Source organism: Cinclus cinclus, chromosome 15, assembly GCF_963662255.1.
Source record: "Cinclus cinclus chromosome 15, bCinCin1.1, whole genome shotgun sequence".
In the NCBI taxonomy this organism is placed as follows: domain Eukaryota; kingdom Metazoa; phylum Chordata; class Aves; order Passeriformes; family Cinclidae; genus Cinclus; species Cinclus cinclus.
In genome coordinates, this window is record NC_085060.1 from 3,018,739 (window position 1) to 3,039,976 (window position 21,238).

At 43.9% G+C, this 21,238-nt stretch overlaps 1 protein-coding gene across 1 annotated transcript in view; it reads left to right on the forward strand.

The window, feature by feature from the left end:
* Positions 1–21,238, forward strand: part of CAPN6 (calpain 6) — a 44,949-nt gene that overhangs the window by 11,830 nt on the left and 11,881 nt on the right. The window contains exons 4-7 of the mRNA XM_062502754.1: positions 15,791–15,922; positions 16,143–16,351; positions 16,723–16,915; positions 20,478–20,671. Coding sequence (XP_062358738.1) covers positions 15,791–15,922; positions 16,143–16,351; positions 16,723–16,915; positions 20,478–20,671 — 728 coding nt within the window. The remainder of the gene's footprint in view (positions 1–15,790; positions 15,923–16,142; positions 16,352–16,722; positions 16,916–20,477; positions 20,672–21,238) is intronic.

The following is a 21,238-nucleotide window of genomic DNA, read 5'->3' on the forward strand; positions in this document are numbered from 1 at the left end:
ATGGGCCCCGTTCTCCACTCCTCTCACTGGTTTTCCAGCATTTTCAGGGGTGGTTATCACCATGTCAAGTGAAAAGTCCAGAAAATAAGGCAGTACTGTGTTCTGGAATAATACAATGATAAGAATAAACAGAACAAATGGGTCTCCATTTCCCAAACTGGGGTGTGTGGGATGAGCAGGTTGGTGATTTATCCAGGGCTGAGGTACCAGAGAATTCAGGAGCTCTGACTTCTGCACCTTCAGTTGTTTACTGGAGGCAGCACCAGCTTTTGTTTGCTTCTAGCTGGTGGAAAATGATCCACTGTCTCAGGAGCTGAAACATCTTCATATTTACAAGTGTTGATTTAAACTCTAAACCCTCCCCTACCTTGTTACCTGTTTAAGATTTTGCTTTCATTTGGAAGGCAGAGGAAGCTTGGGGCAAATCCCTGCGTGGGCACTTAGTCTGGATGAGCTTTACAGATTTTGCATTAATGTGCTTTCTTCTACAACGACAGGATTTGTGGTCCCAGTGTCCTCCAGAATATTCAACAGTGACCCAGTTGTCATAAATTTCATGGAACGAGGGTCATGAAAGACTTGGCTGTCAGGTGTAAGCACACCTGAGTTAAGTGTCCCTCAGATGCAATGCTCTTCATCATTAATTCCTCTGGAACTGTGTCACTGCAGTCTGATCCTATTTTCCAGTTTGAACAAGACCAGAGACATCTGCTTATGTTTGGGACTCAGTGGTGCCTGCAGGAGAGGGAGGTGTCCTGGCACCGTGTCAGGCTTGAGTGGTTGCATGACCACTGCAAGAGCAGTTTTGGGGCATGGAGTGGAGTGACAGCTCATCACACCCTGGGATATCTGCCAGGATGGGGCCGGGGGGGAATCCAGAGCTGGGCGAGAGTGGATGTTAAAGGGGAATGCCATCAGCTGGCATGGCAGTGATGTGCACTCCTCTCAGAGCAGCTGCACTGCTGCCTTGTGGGTGACAAAGTGATGGGGTTGTGACATTTACCTGGTTGGCCAGATCCCTTCTCCGTGCTCCCAGCTCCCTTCTGGAGTGTGGCTCATGGTTTAAAGATCACTTTTCCACATCAGAATGTGCCTTTTTAATTCCTTCAGCCACTTTTTTTTTTTCCAGTTAAAAATAGGGAGCAACAGCAATCCTCTTGCTTAATCAGAATAGGGGTCCCTCCCTACCTCTCATCCTCACCCCTAAAGCTGTGCATGATAGAATTATTGTTTTCCTGAAAAAAATACTTATTCTGCAAAGGCTACACGTGCTGAAACATCTGAAGTTTAGGCTTCTGTTTCCCTGCCTATCCCAGAATTGCCCACATTTCTCTGCTGTTGGTGGTTCTTGGCTCTTATTCAAGTGTAGGTAAAAACAAATTGCAAAGCTCTGTGTGCTGTGACATTTGTGTTTGCACTGGAAATAATGGCACATGTGGCATCTGGGAGGTGAGGAAATGTGTTTCAAAGAGGTGCTGGGCTCGTGCTGAGCTTTGAGTGAGCTCACAAATCCTTTCACGAGCCTCAAGCACGGCTGGGGACACAAAGGTATTTTCAGGTTGGAGGCTGTGTGAGCCAGCGTCTTGTGGTTTACTTGTTTGCTGTGCTTCTCTGGGACCTGTTTGTAGCAGAAAAGGGCTGTGAAAGACTCAGCTTCGCACTAAGATGGAATCAATCCTGAACTGGCTTCTTTCCCTTACGTGTCTGTCACATCCTGGATCTCAACACTGTGGATGTTGTCCTCCACAGACAGTCCAGCAGCCTTCAGTGGGTGACTTTCAGACATTGGCTCGATGAGTGCAGCTGTACAGGGCTGCTGGAGGGTTTTAGGACTTCCTAGATGACACTGGTGATCATTTCAACAGGCACTTTGGTGTGCTGTAATTAGCTGTGAGCGCACTAACAGGGAGGATGTTCGCTGTTGTTGCAAATAGCTTTTATTGCCATTAAAAGCAGATTTAGCTTGTGATCTTCAGCTACAGCTCATTATCTGTGGAAAAGTTTGAGGTCAGATATTTCTTTGTTAACTGGACATATGTGTATATAAAGAGAATGATTGCAGTGCACCTTAATTTTTATAGAAGGGCTTAAGCCTTGCAGACTCAAAAGTGGTATAAAAGGTCATAGGCAAAGTAAGCTCTGACCTAAGTTTAAACCCTTCATCTTAAAGAAATAGGAAAGCTATTAAGAGCTGAAGCCTGGGAAGCAGTCTGCCCTGAAAGATAATCGTAGTTTGGTGGGGAGGTTTCTGTACACACTAATCATGATTTTTGGGTTAAAATTGTGGAGGCAGGGACAACGTAGTCCTCCAGACGTGATGCAGCCTTCTGTTAGCGTAGAGGGGGCGGGTGAGGGGACAACGACGGGCAGATGGGAAACCACCAGAAGGAAATAATTCCTAAACGATGGCGAAGAATCTTTTCTTCCCTCATTAAGGACGAAGCGTGCGCCCCAAAGCTCCTGCAAAGAGAGTCTGGCACCGCTGCACGTTTGAGGGGAGCTGTTCCAGCAGCCATCTGTCCCTGCCGTGCAGGTGGCCATGCGCAGAGCAGCAGGAGCTGCTTGCCAGGGGCTGGCGATGGGAGGAAGGACAGGCGGCTCCCGGGGAGGAAGGTGTTAAACCCATGCCGGCTGCGGGAGCTCCGGGCTTGGCGCGGCTCCCGAGGATGCCAGGGCAGCGCAGCAGCATCCTCTTGGCACCCGTTGCCCTGGCAACTGCGCATCCAAACGGCGGGGCTGGCAGCGAGATCCTGCAGGAGATGATGCGGTTGCAATTAAGTCGAATTATCTTCACGTTGTTGGAATTAATTTTGAGCTGGGAGGGAAGGGGAGGGGTAGAACAATGAGCTGGCACCTCTCTGAGATGCCGGGCTGGGCAGGGTTTTGTGGTGCTCTCTGTTTCTTTAAGGGTAAAATTAGTGCTGGCGCTTGGCTTCTGGACATTGGTTTTATTTTATTTGTTGTTGTTGTTGTTGGAGCGACTAAAAATCTGCCTCGGGAGCTTTATTTCTTTTATTAGGGTAGATTTGGTGGAGTGAGTGATCTTCTGTGCCTCTATTGCTGTTCTTGCATCCTGGTGATCCACAGACTGGAAATGTGGGGTTTATAAAAATCCCAGGGAAATGGGCTCCTAGGAGGAAGTGCCCAAAAGTGGAGGGCAAGGTCTTTAAAATTCAGGTCAAAACAAGTCTTACCCTTCCTGTATGGCTGCACTTCTGGGTCAGCTGGGTTCAGAATCTGCTATCTTGTTTTATTTGGTGAAATCAATTTGATTTGGATAATTTTCACCAGCACTGGAAATGTGATGTCATTTTCAAGAGAAGTGTGGCCACCTGGTTTTGCCCTGGAGTGATGAGACAGAGGAGGTAAATTGTAATTTGGTGCATGAGATACAGGGGAATTCACTGAAATTCAAAACTTTCTAAAGCACTTAGCAGCCAGGATTTTGGAGGGGCTCTTGAAATCTAAATTAGAGTTCTAATAACTCAAATACATGTGGGATGCACTGATCTACACGGATCAAAAACGGTACTGGAACCCCTTGGAACTGGAATTCTCACTTTACCAACCAAGAATGGAAGTTCTCATAGAGCACATCATGATAGAATAACATTGTCGTTATTTGTGCTACCCTAATACGATCTTGTAATCAATTTGAAGTAAATAGAAGTCCCAGCTGTTCCAAGTAATTGATCTTTTGGAGGAGCACACACGTTTTGTAAAAATGGAGGGGAGAAATAGTGGATTTTTGTGGGGGGATAATACTGGGTTAAAATACTTTTTTGGTTTTAATTTTAATGTTGTAACTTTTCCCCAGATATGCTAATACAGCTGAGATATTTCTTAGAATTTTTTTTCTTGGAGGCAAGGAAACATTTTTCATCTCTAAAGGGCTTTCCCTTGTTGGTCTTTTAATGTACTTGGAACAGCATGTTCTGATCATGTCCAGCCAAACAATTCACTGAAAACATCATGGGCTTTATTTTGTTTTTTCCCTTCTCCCATTATTATTTTCTCCTAAGGTTTTGAGGTTGGGTTGTTTTATTTTTTTTTTCACTTACCATGTTCTGAAAAGAAAATGTGACACCTTCTAGCACCCTGGCAGGTGAAGGTAGGGAGCTCCAGGCAGCTGTTTCCTACAGATCATTGCCCTTTCTTGGCTGAGAAAGAACGAAGGTGGCTTTTTTGGGGAGTGTGTTTGTGTGTTTCACAACAGGGAGGTTCATTTGGATTGCTGGATGGAAAAGGAAGAACCAAACGTGAAGATTTTTGTTACATCAGGCATGTAAAATGTGCTTGACAGCTCACAACCTCTGAGAGCAGCCTCCTGAGGAACCAGGGAGGCTCCACAGGAGTCTCCTGTGTTCCAGGCTGATATTATTATTTTTGTGTTTGTTAGCTAATCTTTTATGGAGCCAACCTGTCGTGCAAAGGGGAGGCCTTTATTGCCACGGCAGAGGAGACAGCTGCCACAAGATATACTTTGTGGAATACAGTAAAAATACATAATAACCACTTGAGGAAACGTTATGTTGATCCTAGGAAAAGGGGAGGGAGGGTTGAAAAGCCCAGACCGTGGCCACTGTGCCAACTGATGTTCAACATGACACTGATCCTTTCCCAGTGGCTGTGACATCTCTGCTGCAAGCCCTGCCTCAGCTTCTGCAGGTGTTCTGCTATCATCAGACACACCGAAAAACCTGTGTGGACTTTCTCTGCAGGTTTGGCCTGTTATTCTTCCAAAGTAACCTTTGTCACCAAAGCATCAAAGTAATAATTAACAGGCTTGTCTCTGGAAATCTGATGGGCATTAGAGCCTGAGAGAATCCTGGTAACAGCAAATATTTCATATTGGATTGCATTTTGCCAAAGAGAATTTTAAATTAAACAATATAAACACCACATACGCTTACCAATTTCACCAATGTAACCCCGCAGCAAGCTGAAATCTTGATTCATTTCCAACAGCATTTCTGTCTGTGATGAGACCAACCCGATTTCTAACACAAAAAGAAAGTCTGGACGGTGGGCTGTGAGGGCATGAGCCCGGAGCAGGCAGGCAGGGATGTGTTGAAATGGATTTATGCACGTGGATGTGGGGCAGGGGCTTGGGAAGCAGGATGCTGAAGGGTGGAGCAGTGCTTTGCACTTTGTCACCCCAGGGCAAATCTGTGGCATCTGGAAGGCAGGCAAAGCCCCAGGATATGTGCTGTAGAATTTGAATGGTGGTAGCTTTATAAGGGAAATAGAGATTTATTTTTTGTTCTAAGACTAGTGATGGGAAAGAGGATGGGCCCAAAGAGAAGTAACTGGACTGAGCAGTCAGCAGACACGAAGGGCTGTTCCAGATGTGTTGTTAAGCACTTTCTTTCCCAGCTGTTTGCTTCCTGGAGCCAGGAATTGGAGCAGAGCTGTGTGTGGCACCCCCAGGACTCCTCTCACACAGCCAGACAAACAGGGAGGGATTTCCTACTTCCCTGAATCCCTGCCAGCAGTTATTGCATTGTCCTGGGATTTTGTGTCTCACCTTTCTGCGGCAGGCTGGTGATGCCCAGCTCTGGCAGAGTGCTTCACCCTGAAGAGATCTTGTGTGTTAATTTGCAGAATGAAAATATGGCAGCACTCAAAAAAACCTCACTTTTTTTTTTTTTTTGAAATGAGTGTTTAATTTAAGAGGCTCTATTGAGACTGAAGCAGATACTGTTTTGTTCTCTTGGGGATGTTTTTTTTAAGAAAGCCTCCTTTTCTAAACAATAGAAACTTATAAATGTAGTTTAATCGCTTTTATTCCCACCAGTGATTTATGCTGGTACACCTCAATGTTAATATCAGGGGTTTTGGTTCCTTTCAAAGCTTTGGGAATCTCACTGTGCTCTGTTTGTCACCTTGTCTCTCCCCCAGCAGGCTGAGTATGGGAGGCATCATTAAAACATTTTTTGGCATGTCTCCATCTTGGTTTCTGACTGGATAAAACATTCCTCCCATAATATTTTATCCTTAATGTTTTCAGATGGGGAAGTTGTGACATGTTTCTTCTTGGAATTGCCAAAATGTTCCCAGAATCGAGCTGTTGCTCACCCTTATTCTATGAAATCCATCATTTTATTTTTATTTTGCCTGGAAAATCTTGTTAAGATGGGGTTTGCCCAGAAGAAGAGATGAGCAAGGAGCTATAAAGCCTCCAGGTCTGACCTCTCCAGTACAGCCTGGTGACTGAGAGGACCCCAAGTGACACCAGTCTGATGGCTCAATCCCATTCCTGGTGTCACATCAGGAAATTCTTTGGTTTTAGTTGTGCCCTTCATTGCTGACTGTGTCGTGACAGGAAGCAAAATCCCCACAGTGGCCACCCTTTATTTCCATAGGATAAAGTGGCAACTTGCTCAGTGGTATTATTCTCCCAAGTCTTTCAGGAGTATAATTAAAGGCAAACATTTGTAAATGACGTGCATGCTTGCCAAGCAGACAGCTTTTCAGATGCCAATATTTTGTCATCTTCTCTCTTGGCACTTTTTCCAGTTTGTATTTCCCTCCCTCAGCTTGGATGAAGGCTTTCTTATGTTGCTGTGGTTATTTCCTCTTAAGAAAAAAAAAATATATATTAAACGACCTCAGTGTCATTTCTAGAACACAAACAGTACAACTCCAAGGCTCTGAATGTTTCTCTAAAATTTAAAATGTCAGGTTTTATTTATTTGGTTCAGTTGTCACGAGATGAAAATTGGTTTCTCAAACAGTTTCTTTTTGTCCTGAGGCAATGTGGTGATGGTAAGAATGACATGGTAAAATTTATTCTGAGACTATAAAACAAAAAGCCCGAGGATCATATCCCCAGCTAGCATAAGTCTTCTTACAGTAATTGTTAGTTCATTGATTTATTCTTCCGAAAGAATTAAATGTCTGACTTCTCTGAAGGAAAAATTACAGCCTAAACATGCCAGTTGCAAAGGGAATTGAAGTATTGTTCTGTCAACACTCTTCAGCAAGAGTGGAGAGCATCCACATCCAAAAAATGCTTTCTGCGTGAAGAGCTTCATGCTTTTGTCATATTATTTCCATATTTAAAAGGGTATTTGGGATGAGCTGGAATTTGAGGTTTAGAAAACCATTCTGCCTTCGATTTGCAGAGTAATTTATTTGAATTTCATGCTGTGCTCCTGGGATCCAAATGTATGTTTCCTTCAAGATTAATTCTATTTAAAGATTAAATTAAAATGTATGTTTCCTTGGCTAAAAAAAGCTTTAAGAAATCCTTCACAGCTGAAAGAACCTTTTGGAAACTGCTGTCTCGCCTGTATGTGGCATTGTTTCTAACTTAATCACAAAGGCTAAAACATTTTGAATTAGCATTTTTTCCAGCTTTCAGGAAATAAAATGTTGCTCCTCAGGAAAAATACACTTTTTTATTAAGAGCAAGTGTTGTCTTACAGTTTTGATGCACTGAACTTTGACCAGTGAGCTCCTCATGTGCATCAGGAAATGGAATTTCTGTCTGGAGCTGTCCAGGAGCCATCTGGGCACTGCCTGCTCCAGGTGACCCTTCCTGAGCTTGGCAGGTGGACAAGTGGCTCCTCTGGTTAATAAAGTGTCTGTGCTGTATAAAGCACACTGAGGTCTGATTTTTGTCTGCAGACAGCACTTTCTAGTCTGATACTGTGAATAATTATCAAAATAAGATTGGTTTTCTTCCCAAGACTGGACTAAATCTTCAGTCCTGTGATGGTGAGTAAATCTCATTTAGCAATGATCCACCTGTGGCCTGAGCTTTGGTCTGCACTTTTGGAGTTTTATTGCTGCTGCAAGTTTACCACAGGAGCTTTAAGGAAGCACTTAAAGTGGGGCTGATAAAAAACAAAAATTCAGGAATTTTCCCTCCCTGGGTCAGCAGGATAGCACTATAGATAATTCATATTTGTGCAGAGCTGCATTTGCTGTCTGTTTCCTCCTCCCTTCAGATAAGGGCAGTTAAGCCTTGGACATCTGATTTTCCTGCCCGAATGGAGATGTGAATGCAGCACCTTGTCCTCTAGCCTCTCCTCCTTCACTCACTGACCCTGCTCCCCACAAATAAAACTCTCAAGTGACAGTTGCCTAAAAGCTGCTTTTCACATTTGGGCACATGACCTAACTGCTCAAACAGCTGCTGTCTGCACTGTAAGAGGAATAACTCAAATTTAATCCGAACATTTGAGATGTACTTCACTTCTCCCTCCTGCTCTTAAACGAGCACATTTATTTCCCTAAAATGATGAATGTCTTATGAACCAAAGCCAAGCTGCACTGCCTGTGGACAGAGGTGGGTTGAGGGGACTTGCACCTATGAAGCAACATCAGCCCTTGGTTTAGCTGAAGTGGTGATGGTTTACAGCTGAGAATGTGCCCTGCAGCTCTGCCTTTGGGTGCAGTGAAAACTGCACACCCTGAGGAGGAGGAGGAGGGTGTGCTTGGAAGACACAGGGACATCGGGTTGAGCTACTTGTGCAGACATTCCAAAATCTGCAAAGAATTAACAACCAGCATTGGCCCCAGTGAACATAATGGCTGAACTGTAAATAAACGTTGTAAGACAAGGGAAAAGCAACACTGGCAAACCTCAACATTATCAGAACCAGGCTCTTCTCCTGTCTTTTGAGAGTTAAGAAATGTTTTTACTGACTTTACTTTAGTTGTCAGCCCCTGATTAAATAAAGATGATGTTCTCACAGCAATTCCTAAATATTCATAGAGAATCTTCATCTTTAGAGGAATTTTTGTGGTGCTTTGAGCAGGAACACAACAGAAACTGGAGGTCTGGATCCCTTTTGTTTTACCCAGAATGTAGCTTCAAATCCATAATTGCAAATGAAACACTTGGTGTTATCTGGGAAGTGCTGTGAGGTTGGGCACTGTGAATGTTCCTGTGGCTGCAGTAGTCATTGCAAAAGATAGGAGGGAGATTATTTGGATTCCAAAGATTTTTAAGCTGGTAAACCGGGAGGGTAATTTCTCAGTGATGTTAATGTTTAACAGAGAAATTTGTCTGAAATGAAGTGGTGAATTCCACTCAGTGTATTTATATCACACTGGGAAAATCAAAAATTAGCTCAAGCAGTGAAAGAGCTGTGGAAAGAAACAGCATGACATAAATAAGGAAAAAAAATTTCTTACTCTGTCTTTGCAAGCAAGAAGTCTCTTAAATATCTGAACAATTTAATCACAAAGATGAAACTCACTGTGCTTCTTCAACTGCGATAAAATCATGACCAAGTAAATATTCTGACTATACCCTGACAGGCTGAGTCTCCTCCCAGGCAGCCAAAGGCTCTTGTCCATGGATCTGTCTGACTGATTCTGCTCTAGTCTTTGTTTTGGGTTGAAGCAGAAGATAATCCAAAATTAATTATCATTAATGGTGCTAGGAAACTTCTTGGCTATTCAAATAGTGATAGAGCTCCACGTTTTCACAAGTCCTTGAGTGATTAAAGCACCCGAGTTCCTCAGGCTTTTCAATGGTTTGGGCATTTAAATTGCACAATAATAACATCCAAAGTGACAAGCAGAGTTTGTAAACACATTAAAGCATATTCAATTTGGTTTATCCTGGAAATTCTCTTGAGGCTGGAATGAAGAAATCCTCAAGATCACTTTGTATAACAGCATGTTATCCAAACATATTTTATTCATTTCAGTACTCTAGTAGCCATCTGTGCAAGACAAAATTATCTACATAGAGGGAAAAGCATGGGCTTGATTGCCTGGCAGATACAGCAACTGTGATTTTTGCTTAATGATTTTTCTTTGGAAGTCACTGATGTGAGTTTTTCAGTGCCATCACTTGAAACTGAAGAAACTTATAGCACATGCTGATAACTTCATTGCTAAATGAAAATCTTCCCAAGACGAAGTTTTAAAAGATGTATTAGAATTAGAAGCTGCTGTTTGTGTTCAAGAAGTGTAAATAAAATCCTCCCTGGTAGTCACTGTGAATTTATGATTCTATTGCACACTGATGTGGCTGGGTCATCAAAGTGCTTTGAGTAGTCAGGAGTGAAATGAATGCTGCTGTGTCACTTTTGAGGCCATATTTTTATAGCTTAGGAAGATAGAGAGTTCAAATTCTAAAAGAAAAATACTCTGGTTTGCAAGTTCTAAGGCTGATCTTTGCCAGAAGGGATGTTCAGACTGGGATTTTAAGTCTGTGTCGTGTTGGGACAGAGACCCCTCCATAGATTCTGACCTTCGTAGGCTCAGCAAACCTGTGTTGTGCTGGCTAGAACAAAAATTCTATTAAAAACCAATTCCAAATCCAAAATTTGATACAGCTCAACTCATAGTATAAGAAGCTTGTGCTTTATGTTCAGGGCTTTATGTCATCTTACAGTTCCTCTCTTTATGTTACGAAGCAAACATCTAGTTCAGAACGATGTGGGGTGGATCACAGTTCCAAAGGTTTCTGTGGAAGGTGTCACTGGAAATACCTTGAACTGTTATCCCAGGCATTTGCATATTTTTGCTTGATGCAAATTAAGTGGGAGAACACCTCAAGGTGCTGTCTGAAAAAGATGAGGAGCCTGGGAGACGAGGATAAAGGATTTTTATCCTTAAGAAAGTGTCTGAGATAAATGCCATGATTGGTAGGTAGTGGAATCTAGGCTGAAAGCAAACCCTGCTGGAAAAGGGATGTGGAAAGGAGGAATTTGTTGCTAAAGGGGTTTATGCTCTTTAATGTGGTGTTTAGACTTATGCTTTTTAATCTTTGAAGTCTGTGCTTTGCCACTGGGCGAGGAAGAAATATCTCCTTTCAGGAAAAACAAATCATCTCCCAGATTAATTGGAATTTTCACTCCAGACAATCTTTAGATGACTTGACTTTAGTTTTACCACAAAATACTCAATGTAACAAAAAAAAAAAAATAATAAAAATAAACATGACTTTGCTGAAATCTGCCTGATGCTCTTTTGTAAACAGCAAATTCCCTTCCTCATAAAAGGCAGTGATGGAGAATTCCATCTGCATCAGCTGCCAGCCCCTGAGACAGAGCAGAAGGTCAGACTGGACAAGATCATGGCCCCTGAGCCAAAATGATGCTCATTCTCAGGCAAACAAATATTTTCCTCCCCAGACAGGGCTGGACAGTCAGGAGTACTGACCTGGGAATAGTTCATTCCACACTGGTCCAATGCTGAATATTTCAGTGCTGTGAAAAAATGTGTGTGACTTTTTCCAACCTCTTTTTCGTATTGTTTTTATTCCCTGTCTGAGGAAACTCGTCCCAGAATTTGATAGACAAACATGTTCTGAGGAAGCAACGAAAAGCTGGAGCTGAACAGTGGGTGGCCTTACAGCCCATGTGTGACCTAAGCCATGTTAGAGTGTTTCTGGAAATGATGTCAGGGAGTTGCTCTAAGGACTGGCTTTGTCCCTGGCCATCCTCTTTGATTGCATTTAATGCAAAAGCATTTCCCCTTCTTTAGTGCATGGCTACATTCAGATTTTCTTTAAAATGTTGCTGCTCCATCTACCTGTTTTTCATGGAGCATCACCACCTCAAAATCAGAGTAAATCCTTGTAAAAGCATTTTGCAAGAAAGCTGTGGATTAATGACCCCCAGATTGTCCCTTTTGGATGGAGAACTATCACTTTCCCCAGGAAGTTTTAACATGTGCGTTTTTAACCAATTAAATGGAGACTTTGATTAATATTTTTTCCCCACATTATGTCACAGTTATAGCTTTTGAATAGCTGAAAATCAGCTTTCACAGGGGTTGGAATTGCTCTGAACTACTGGTTTATTTGATGAGTAGAGACACAGACCTCTCTCCAGTGTCACAGCACCATGGCAGTGGCAGGGCAGTGTCTGTGCAGTGCTCTTTGAAAGGACCTGAGCTCTGCTTCCAGGGGAGTTTGGACATCTGGCTGAGAGAATTTGATGTTACCAGAAGTGAATCCTGTCCTAAAAATGGCATTTCTGATTGCTGCTGCCGCTGAGGAAAAGTGACACAAATTGTGGTACCGAGTTTAGAGAAGGGAACAGGTACAGGGGCAGAAGGCAAGAGGCAAAGGCTGTGTTCTGGTAAATTCAGTGAGAAACAAAGTGTTATTATCAAACAAGGCAGTTTTTCTCTAGAGGTGCCATGGATGTGCTGCAGTTCTGTAGCATCACACACTCAGAGCAGCAAGAGGTGATTGGAGGTGGTTTGTTCTTGTCTGAGGGTTCTGGGAGAACAGCAAATCTTTCATTGTAGTCTGGAGTGATTTCTGGGCCGCAGTGGAGAGGACTGGCAGGGCTTCAGGAAACGCTTTGTTAGGGGGTTCAGGAAAAGGTCAGCCCTAGGGCCCATCCCTGAGCCCTTCCCAGCCCTGTCAGCATTCTGGAGAGATCAGCTGCAGTGCTCCAGGGCTCAGGTGAAACCTCCAGGCAGCCAAGATACACACCATGTTGCCCAATTCCAACTTCTTGGAGTTTTTTCTTCCAAAAACCTTGATTCAGATCCTCCCCAAACCCACGTGTCCCATAAGCAGGGCAAGGCTGAAACCCTTGGACCGAGCATTAGTCACCACCAGCCCTCAGAGGCTGTGAGCTCCACCAGAACCTCCTCCTTTGCAAACACAATGGTTTAACCCCAGCTCTTTTTCTCAGGATCATCTCGCATCATCTGTGCTGTGAAAGAGAGAAATATCTTCCCATTTCCAAGGAAAAGTTTAAAGACAGTTACTGGATCCTACTACACATCACTAATGCCTGACAGCCACCCTATTTCTGATCGTCCACCACAACAAAAGCAGTTGTTGAAGTATTTGTGCCTGCAGGGAGCATCCCCCGGTCCAAATGCAGAGCTCTCCCTCACACAAAACGCTTAAAGATCCTCAGAAGGACCGCAGAATAATATTTTGAAATAGCACATTTCTAACTTGTGTTGGGGAATTATGGCTTAGATAGATAAAAGTACTCCTAAGAATTTACTACATGGTATAAGTGGTGAAAGTCAAAAAGCCTAGAAGAGAGCAAAGAGCTGAAAAGAGCTCTAGGTTGTGCCTCAGGTAATTGTGCCTCACCTGAGCCATGCAGTGGCAGTCACCATGGAAGCTGTTATAATGACAAGAGAATTAATGACAAAAGAAACAGAATCGGTGGCATTTTCTTATGCTGTTCTTTAGCCCCAGAACTCCAGGGCTCTTAGGTGGTTTCATCAGAACAGGTTTATCAGGCAGGATCCTGGAGGATTTGGTGGCTCTGCTGGAATCAGGGGGGCGCTGTGTCTGAGCTCTGCTGTTCCGTGTTTGCTTTGGACACCAGCACTCAGCAGGTGCTGATCTCACCCTTGAATTTTGGCAGCTGGCACATGCTGCTCTGTTTTTCCTCTGAGGACTTTGTGAGATGCAGGACACACTTCAATTAAATAATGGCAGTTTAATGCCATTTTATCAAAACAAACCAAATAAGATCTTTGTAATACACAGCAGTGCTTAATTTCTAAAACTAATTAAAGTTCTGGCTTCCACTAGTGACAGGAAAGTTTGGACAGTTTTAATCCCAATGGCTCCATCTATCCCTCATTTATTATTTTAACAAAATAACATTTTGAAAGGAAAAACAAACTAGAAATTATTAATACCAGAGATGCTAGGAAATGGGGCATAAAACCGAATCTAGCCCACATGGATGTGGGATGTGTGCTACCACCACGAAAGCCAAGTGGCCAACTGTTGTCAACCCCTGCAGCAAAGTGGATTTACATCTCTGAAGTGCCAGCCTGGAGGTCCTGCTGCCATTCCATGTCAGAGCATCCAGGGAGGCTGAATGAATCCGTCCATGATGCTGATGAACATTTTGTATGTGGTCAGTTTTCCTCACAGGGACCATTTTGTTACTCAGATTTTTGTTAAGGTCTCTTAATAAGATTTGAATTTTCTCTAAGTGCAGACACCTGGGAATTCCTGACAGAAGAGTAGTGTCATGTAATGATCGGTTGCTTGTTTCCCAAAAGGCATTTAAAATGTCAACTCTTATTTAATGAGAAAAGTCTCACGCCAAAAATGTAATTTTATTAAGGAAAATGGCTGCAGCTGTGTGAATTCCATGGTGTGAGCTGATGTCAGGTGCCATTGGCTAAACCAGCCCAGGTTTTAAAACCATCAGCTGAGCACTGAGGTGGTTCTTTTCTCTGGAAATGAGTTCATCTGGCACTGGCTCACATCAGAGAAATGCCTGTGGTCTGTAGCCAGGCCTGGGTTGTAGTCCTGCTATTTTGGGATTATCATCTTTAATTACCAAAGGGCAAGAAAATCCATAGGTAAGGAGCACGGCTCCTTCCTCTGCTGCTGGTGGCAGACAGGACAGACTGCAGGAAATCTGGGGTCTCCTGCCATTTTGAGGTGAGGTGGAGTTATTTATTCTGCATTTCTACTGCTTGTATAGAAGATCATTTCCACAGCGCTGAAATTGAGGGTTATTAAACTGGGAAAGAGCAGAATTTCCTGCCACTGCCTGCTCTTCCATCCTCTCAGCCAGTCAGGAAGAGCAGTGACTGACAGGAGAGTGTCAGGAGTCACTGGGCTGAGCCCTGCAGGTTCCACACCAGTTAGGGATGGTCGGTGGGAGGTTCCCTCTCCATTCAGCAGGACACCTCTGCCAAGGATTTCATGGGGCAAACACAACACTGCTGCAAAATGCACCCCTGTGGCTTTCCCATGGCCCATGAAACAGAGAGGCTCTCCCTTGAATGCGAGGGGTAATCCAGGGAGGAGCAGGGAGACATCCCAGGAAAATCCAGCCATGCTCTGGTGGGAATCTGCACGAGGATAGAGATGGAGCCAGGAAAGGAGGGACAAATAATTGTAACAGGATCCAGATCCATGAGAATTGTGAGACCCAGAGAGTGAAAGGTGTGTTTCACAAAGAGGTTTTCTCTTCTGCTGTGGTGCTGAGGGGTTGGGCTCACTGCAGTGACTCAGGCTCTTGGTGAAGGAGAGTTTCCAGTGTCAGCCAAAGGATTGGCAGTGAAAATGCCTTGGAGTGGTTACCTAGAACAGACACAGGACAGAGCTAAAAGAATAAAGTGGGTATTTCTTAAAGGCCTCTAACAGGTACACCTCGGGCAGTTAAAAGAATAAAGTGGGTATTTATTAAAGACTTATAACAGGTACACCTCGGGCAGTTAAAAGAATAAAGTGGGTATTTATTAAAGACTTATAACAGGTACACCTCGGGCAGTTAAAAGAATAAAGTGGGTATTTATTAAAGGCCTTTAACAGGAACACCTCAGGCAGGTAAAAGAATAAAGTGGGTATTTATTAAAGGCTTTTAACAGGTACACCTTGGGCAGTTAAAATCCTCACAGAAGCTACACCCAAGATGCATGATGGTCACGAGTTTTTTGGGCAGATATAAGTTTGGTCTGTTCACATATCAGAGGTTAATTGTCCAGTTATATCTTCAGGTAGTTAAGTCACATTCCCTCAGTTTGCTTTCCCCCACGATTCACTTTTCTTTATACTTTTTTGGGGCCTGAAGCTGTAGGGTGTCCTTGGGTTCCAGGCCCCAGAGGAATTGTTTTGTCTGACCAAAGTGTGAAGACAGAAGCTAACATTTTATATGAAGTATAGAGTTATGCACTATTGCAGCACAGGATTTCAAAAATATAAAGGCTAAAATCTTGAGGCATTGTTCCCCCCCTTTAGAGGCTTGACAAGGAGAAGCTGTGAGCTCAGGTGTCAGCAGCATCAATTCCTGCTGCTTTTCTTGACTGGAAGGGTGCTGTGATCATTTCTGGAGTGGAGTCTCCAGCAATCTCTGCTTTGTTTTGCCAGGACCTCTGTGAAGACCCCCACCTGCTTGTGGATGGAATGAGCTCCCACGACTTCCACCAGGGCAAGCTGGGGAACTGCTGGTTTGTGGCTGCGTGCTCCTGCCTGGCTCTGAGGAAAAGCCTCTGGCAGCAGGTGGGTGATTGATGTGTGTGGGGCAGGAAATAAAGCTAATAAACCAAACTAACCTTGGCTGTTTCCCTGCTTATCAGCCAGTGTTTTTCTCCCTAGGACTAACAAGGGGGTGAATTTTGGTGGATTCAAACCTTCCCTTTCTTTAGCATGTTCCAGGGCAGTCTGCCCTGCGAATAAACCTCAGTGCAGTGGCTGAACTTCCCCTTCCATGGTTTCCCAGGTGATTCCAGACTATAAGGAGCAGGAATGGGACCCTAAAAGCCCAAGGAAATATGCTGGGATTTTCCGTTTCCGTTTCTGGCACTTCGGGAGGTGGACAGAGGTGGTGGTTGATGATCTGCTGCCAACAGAGAATGGGGAGTTGATCTACTGCCATTCCAACGTGAGAAATGAATTCTGGAGTGCTTTGCTGGAGAAAGCTTATGCCAAGTATGAGCTGGTTCGTTGTCCTTGTAGTCCTCAGTGTTGCCCCTTTGTCTGTTTTGTCTTTCAATTCTATCAGACTTTCCATAGGATTTAGTTTTCCTGCTGGTAGAGAACCTAAAAAAGACTGAAAACTCCTCCTTTTAATCTCTGTTAAGGATGTAAATCACAAAGGAGTGCAATGCACTCTACTTCAGCAGCCCAAATCCTTAAGGATCCTGGAAACCAGGGAAGATGTAGCTGCAGTCTGCTCAGGCTTTTTTTGCTCTGTTCTGTTTTTTCCTTGGTGAGACACAAACATGTTCCCTACATTCAAGCCGAATTAGAGCACTTGTTCCAGCCCCCTGTAAACTGAGAGTGTTCTGTGTTGCCCCCAGGCTGGCTGGATCCTACCAAGCCCTGGATGGAGGCTGTGCTGCAGAAGCTCTGGTGGATTTTACTGGAGCAGTGGCAGACTCCATTAATTTGGCAGAGGGCAAATATGGTGAGGTTATTTCAGAGCAGATGAAGCTGTTTGAAGACTTGATGAAAGTGCATAAAAGAGGAGGGTTCATCAGCTGCTCCATTTCGGTGAGTACAGACAGCTGGATTTTAAGGATTTATTTCAATGAAAATATTCTGGAAGAAATACCATTATTGTGATATTGAATATGTCCTTCTTTTGCACGTTTGGAAAAGCTTTGTTTGGAGAAATCTAGCAAGTGCTTCTGGCTCCAGGAGCCCCTCAATACAATCACAACTGCTTGTGCTGCCACTTCACTGTGTGTCTGAAATTCTTTTTTTCTGAATGGTCACAGTTGTGAATTGACCTGAGGTAAACCCACCCTAATTTACAGAGCAGATAGCAGCATTCAATTGCTTTATTTCTTAGAGAAATATCTTTAGAGAAAACAGTTCTGGCATGGAGCTACTGAGACTTCTCGATTTTGGTTGTGCCAGTGGAGCTGAGCTGAAAGGCTGAGCTCACCTGGTTATTCAGGTAATGCTATTTGATATTTAATATATTCAATAATTGTGTAATCTCCCCACTGGAATTAACCTGCAGAACTTGCCTGTGCTGGCTCATGCCAGGCTCAGGTCACTCAGTGCCCACATTATGGCCCTGAAGTTCCCATGGTCAGTAGAGAGGGGGTGGTTTCTGAGGAGATTTACCTCTCTCCAGTCCTGTGCTAGAAGATGGATGGGTAAGAGCTCCCAAAGGATGCTTTGTGCTTCACAAACCACCTGTGGCCCAGCCCTTGGCCATAGGAGGCACACCACTGACAGCTCCCTTCTGTGTAAATCTGCAATGTCAGTCCCTGACTGGGCAATGCTGAAATCCTCACCTTGTCCAAAGCTGTCATCACATGTGAAGGGCTAACAAACTGCAATGGCACCTGAATATTTCCTAAAAGAATGCTTTGAAATGATTTTTTAAAATCGTTTATTGTGAAGCATTCATCCAACAACCCACAGAAAAGGGGTATTTTTCTAGGAGCTGCAGGGTTGGCATCTAAGGGCACTTCAGCATCTTTCTCCCACGGCCCCTGCTTCAGTTTAAGACCTTAGCTAAGGCTGATCTTAGTTAAATCACTTAAACATTTTGCTTTAGTTTCCCTATCTGTGAATGAAGCTGCTTCACTCAGAAATTCTTGTGAGTATGAAGCGAGCTGTGGAATTGTCAAGAACAGAGAATCAGCCAGTTTTGGAGGCTCCTGAGAATGTCACCTGTTCACCTGGCCCTGGCCATGCACTGTCCTGCATCAGGGCCTGGCACCAAACAGGAACACCTGGTACCAAACAGAAACACCTGGTACCTTCAGGTTCACAAACTTTAACCTGAGATAGAGCAGGGTCCTGGACTGTCCCTTCCAGCAGCATCAGGAAACAGCTCAGAAACAAAAGCTTCAAGGTCTTTGGGTTTTGTTTTACCCATTTTTATTTGTAAGGGCTGAATTTTTATTTGGAAGAATTCCATTTGATTTGCTCAGACCAGGCTGGCAGAGCAGACTGCCTGGTGTGAATTGCTACTGCAGACATTGTTTTAGGAATAACAGGTTGCTCCAAAATGCTAGAACAGTTCTGTTTCTTAACAAGAATTTGGTACAGGGACTCAGTACAGGGAGCTCTATTTTAAAAAGCAGTTAATTAGGCAGTTGTAATGCTTTCACTGATTCCTGGCATTATGTTTCTGCCTTCCAAATTAAACACAAATACTCCTAAACATTGATTAAAAGAGAGACCATTCCTAAGTTTGCCTGCATTTGTCACTTCTTGATGTATTATACACACAGTGGAGCTTGCTAGGTGTAGAATATTTAATACTCAAGTGGCTTCATTGCTGCCTTACAAACATGTCATCATTTTCCTTGGATTACAAAATGGCCCTGAGCATCACCATTTGGAAATCTGAACAGACAGGAGATGTTTAAATATCTCATTTAAATAAAGAAATGCATAAGTACCTTCAGAACGAGGTGGGAAAGGTCAGCAGTGAGAAAAACCTGGGGGATAATAAAGGCAGCAGGAGAAGTTACAGACTCCGGGGCTGTCAAGGACTCCTTGTTTGCTTTTAGTTGTGCAAAACGTGGCTGAGTGTTACATTGGAGGGAGCCCAGAGCCATGGGAATGTCAGCCAGGCTGGGGGAACTCTTGAGCTGATTCTTTGGGAGCTTTTGTCATCAAGAGGCACAGAGGGCTTGGTGAGACTCTCGGAGTTGCCAGACCATCTGTCAGTTCCAGTTTGGTAGGAATTCCTCTTTCCCCCTTTTTTTTAAAATGTGATTTCTTACCTTTGGGGACTGAGCACTGTTACATAAGTGCAACATTTGCCTCAGGACAAGGACCTTGTCTGTTTAGACCAGTTAAATTTTGAAATGGGTAAAAATATCTGAGGAAGTACTTTGTGCATTTCATAACTGTGATAAGTCCTTATTTATATTTAAATATTCCTATATTTATCCTAATATATTAATGCGTAATGATAAATAATATATTTATATTTAAATATTTGAATTAGTAACACCAAGAGGCCATACCTCTTGCTCTCTCCACCACAGCCAAGGCTTGACTGAGCATTAATTAGGTAATTACAAGTTTAAACACAAGGATTTGACTCTGCACTGAGTCAAATCTTCCTTCCTTGGTGTTCAAGAGAGTATTTCCAGGCCCTATGGGTGATAAATGGGAGAGACTCGAGAGTGGCTTGGCTGGATTCAGTGAGGGTATGGAGAATCTGGATCCAGGACCATCAGAACAACTCCAGTATCCTTGTATGGTGCTGCTTTCCTGGGTTTAGGTCAGGAGATTTGGATACATTAAATGACATTGTGGTTTCTTTTTCAGAGCTTGACTACTCTTATGTATGCTTAGATCAGCATCTGATCAGGCCTAGGTCATCAGAGAGGACAGTTCAGGGTTAGTTTAAGGACAGTTCAGGGACACAGATCACTGCTGGAAACTGAGATTCTTACATGGAGTTCACAATGAGCAAACCCAGTTCCTAAAGCACCCTACAGATCTTCCCTTTGCTGTGTAAGAGAGCCCTGCCAGCAGTGAGTGAGGTACAGGACAGGCTTCACAAGTGCCTTGGAAGTTTTTTTACTTGTCAGCTTGTCAAAACTTGAAAGTCTCTTTACTCCACAAAAACTTGGAAGTTTTTGGCACTCACCTGTGCCCTCCCAGTTTTACCCACTGCCAGTTCTTCCTGGGTATCAAATTTATTCCAGCACAAGAACCACTGGACTCACTGGTTAAATTCATGAGTGTCCAGGTAGGTAAGGACACCCCCAGCCAGTCTGGGCACAGTCATCAGTGTCAGAAGAGCCCTTTGGTAGAGATGTCAGAATTTCGGAAGGGCTGATAAAGATGTTCCATTTTCTAACTCTGAGGCCAGGAGGAGACAGACTGGCTGCAGCAGGCAGGATTCTCCTGTGCTCTGGGATTGTCTGGCACTGGAATTGCCTGGCACTAACAACATCAGATTAGTGAGCCCTTACTTCTGATTCCCAGTGCTGTTATTTTCCTGCATAGTCAAATCACTCAGGACAAGAATGAAAAACACATTTTTCTTGTCCTTCCCTTTGAACTTGGAGTTTTCAGGTTCCTCAAGGACCTGAGTTCTTTTTTCAAATTATCATTCTTCATGCCCAAGGAGTCCCTTGGCCGCCCCAGCGAGGCAGAGACAGAGATGGGGCTCATTGTGGGCCATGCCTACTCCGTGACTGCCATCAGGAAACTGCGCCTCGGCGAGAGCCTCCTCTTCTCCTTCCAGGCACAAAAGCTGTTCATGATCAGGCTGAGGAATCCCTGGGGGAAAAAAGAATGGCATGGTGCTTGGAGTGACAGGTAAGAGCTGCAAACCCAGGGTCAAAGGGGTGAAATTCTGCTGGAGCCACTGGAATTTGTGGTTAAACACTGGTGAGACACACACACCCATACTCAGAGATGGCTGAACTTCTGTGCAGTCTCTCCCCGTTTTCCTCTGAGAAAATGGGCATGTCCTGGAGGAGTTCATGACTCCCTGGACCTTATTTACTGTTTACATCATTGTTCTGGAACATGGGAAGAAAAAGATCTCGTGAGTCGAGAGCACGAGGCTCGTTCCCAGCTTCACCGCTGAGCGTGTCTGGGACTCAGTTTCTCATCTGTCATTTCCAGCTGCTGGGAGTGGTAAAAGTCTTGTAGATCATTTAAGTGACCGGTGAAAAACGCTGCAAAAGTGCCATGTTTATGATTTCTTTCTAATTAACTTTCTAATGAATTTTCATGTGGGCCATGGGCTTAGCAGGTACCTGCACAGCAAGAGAAATGATTGCTGGAGGGGACGTCTCCCATCGTGGGTGATTGATACATGAAAAATGTGTGACAGTACAGCACTGGGCTCAACAGCTAGCATTTAGCATTCGACAATGC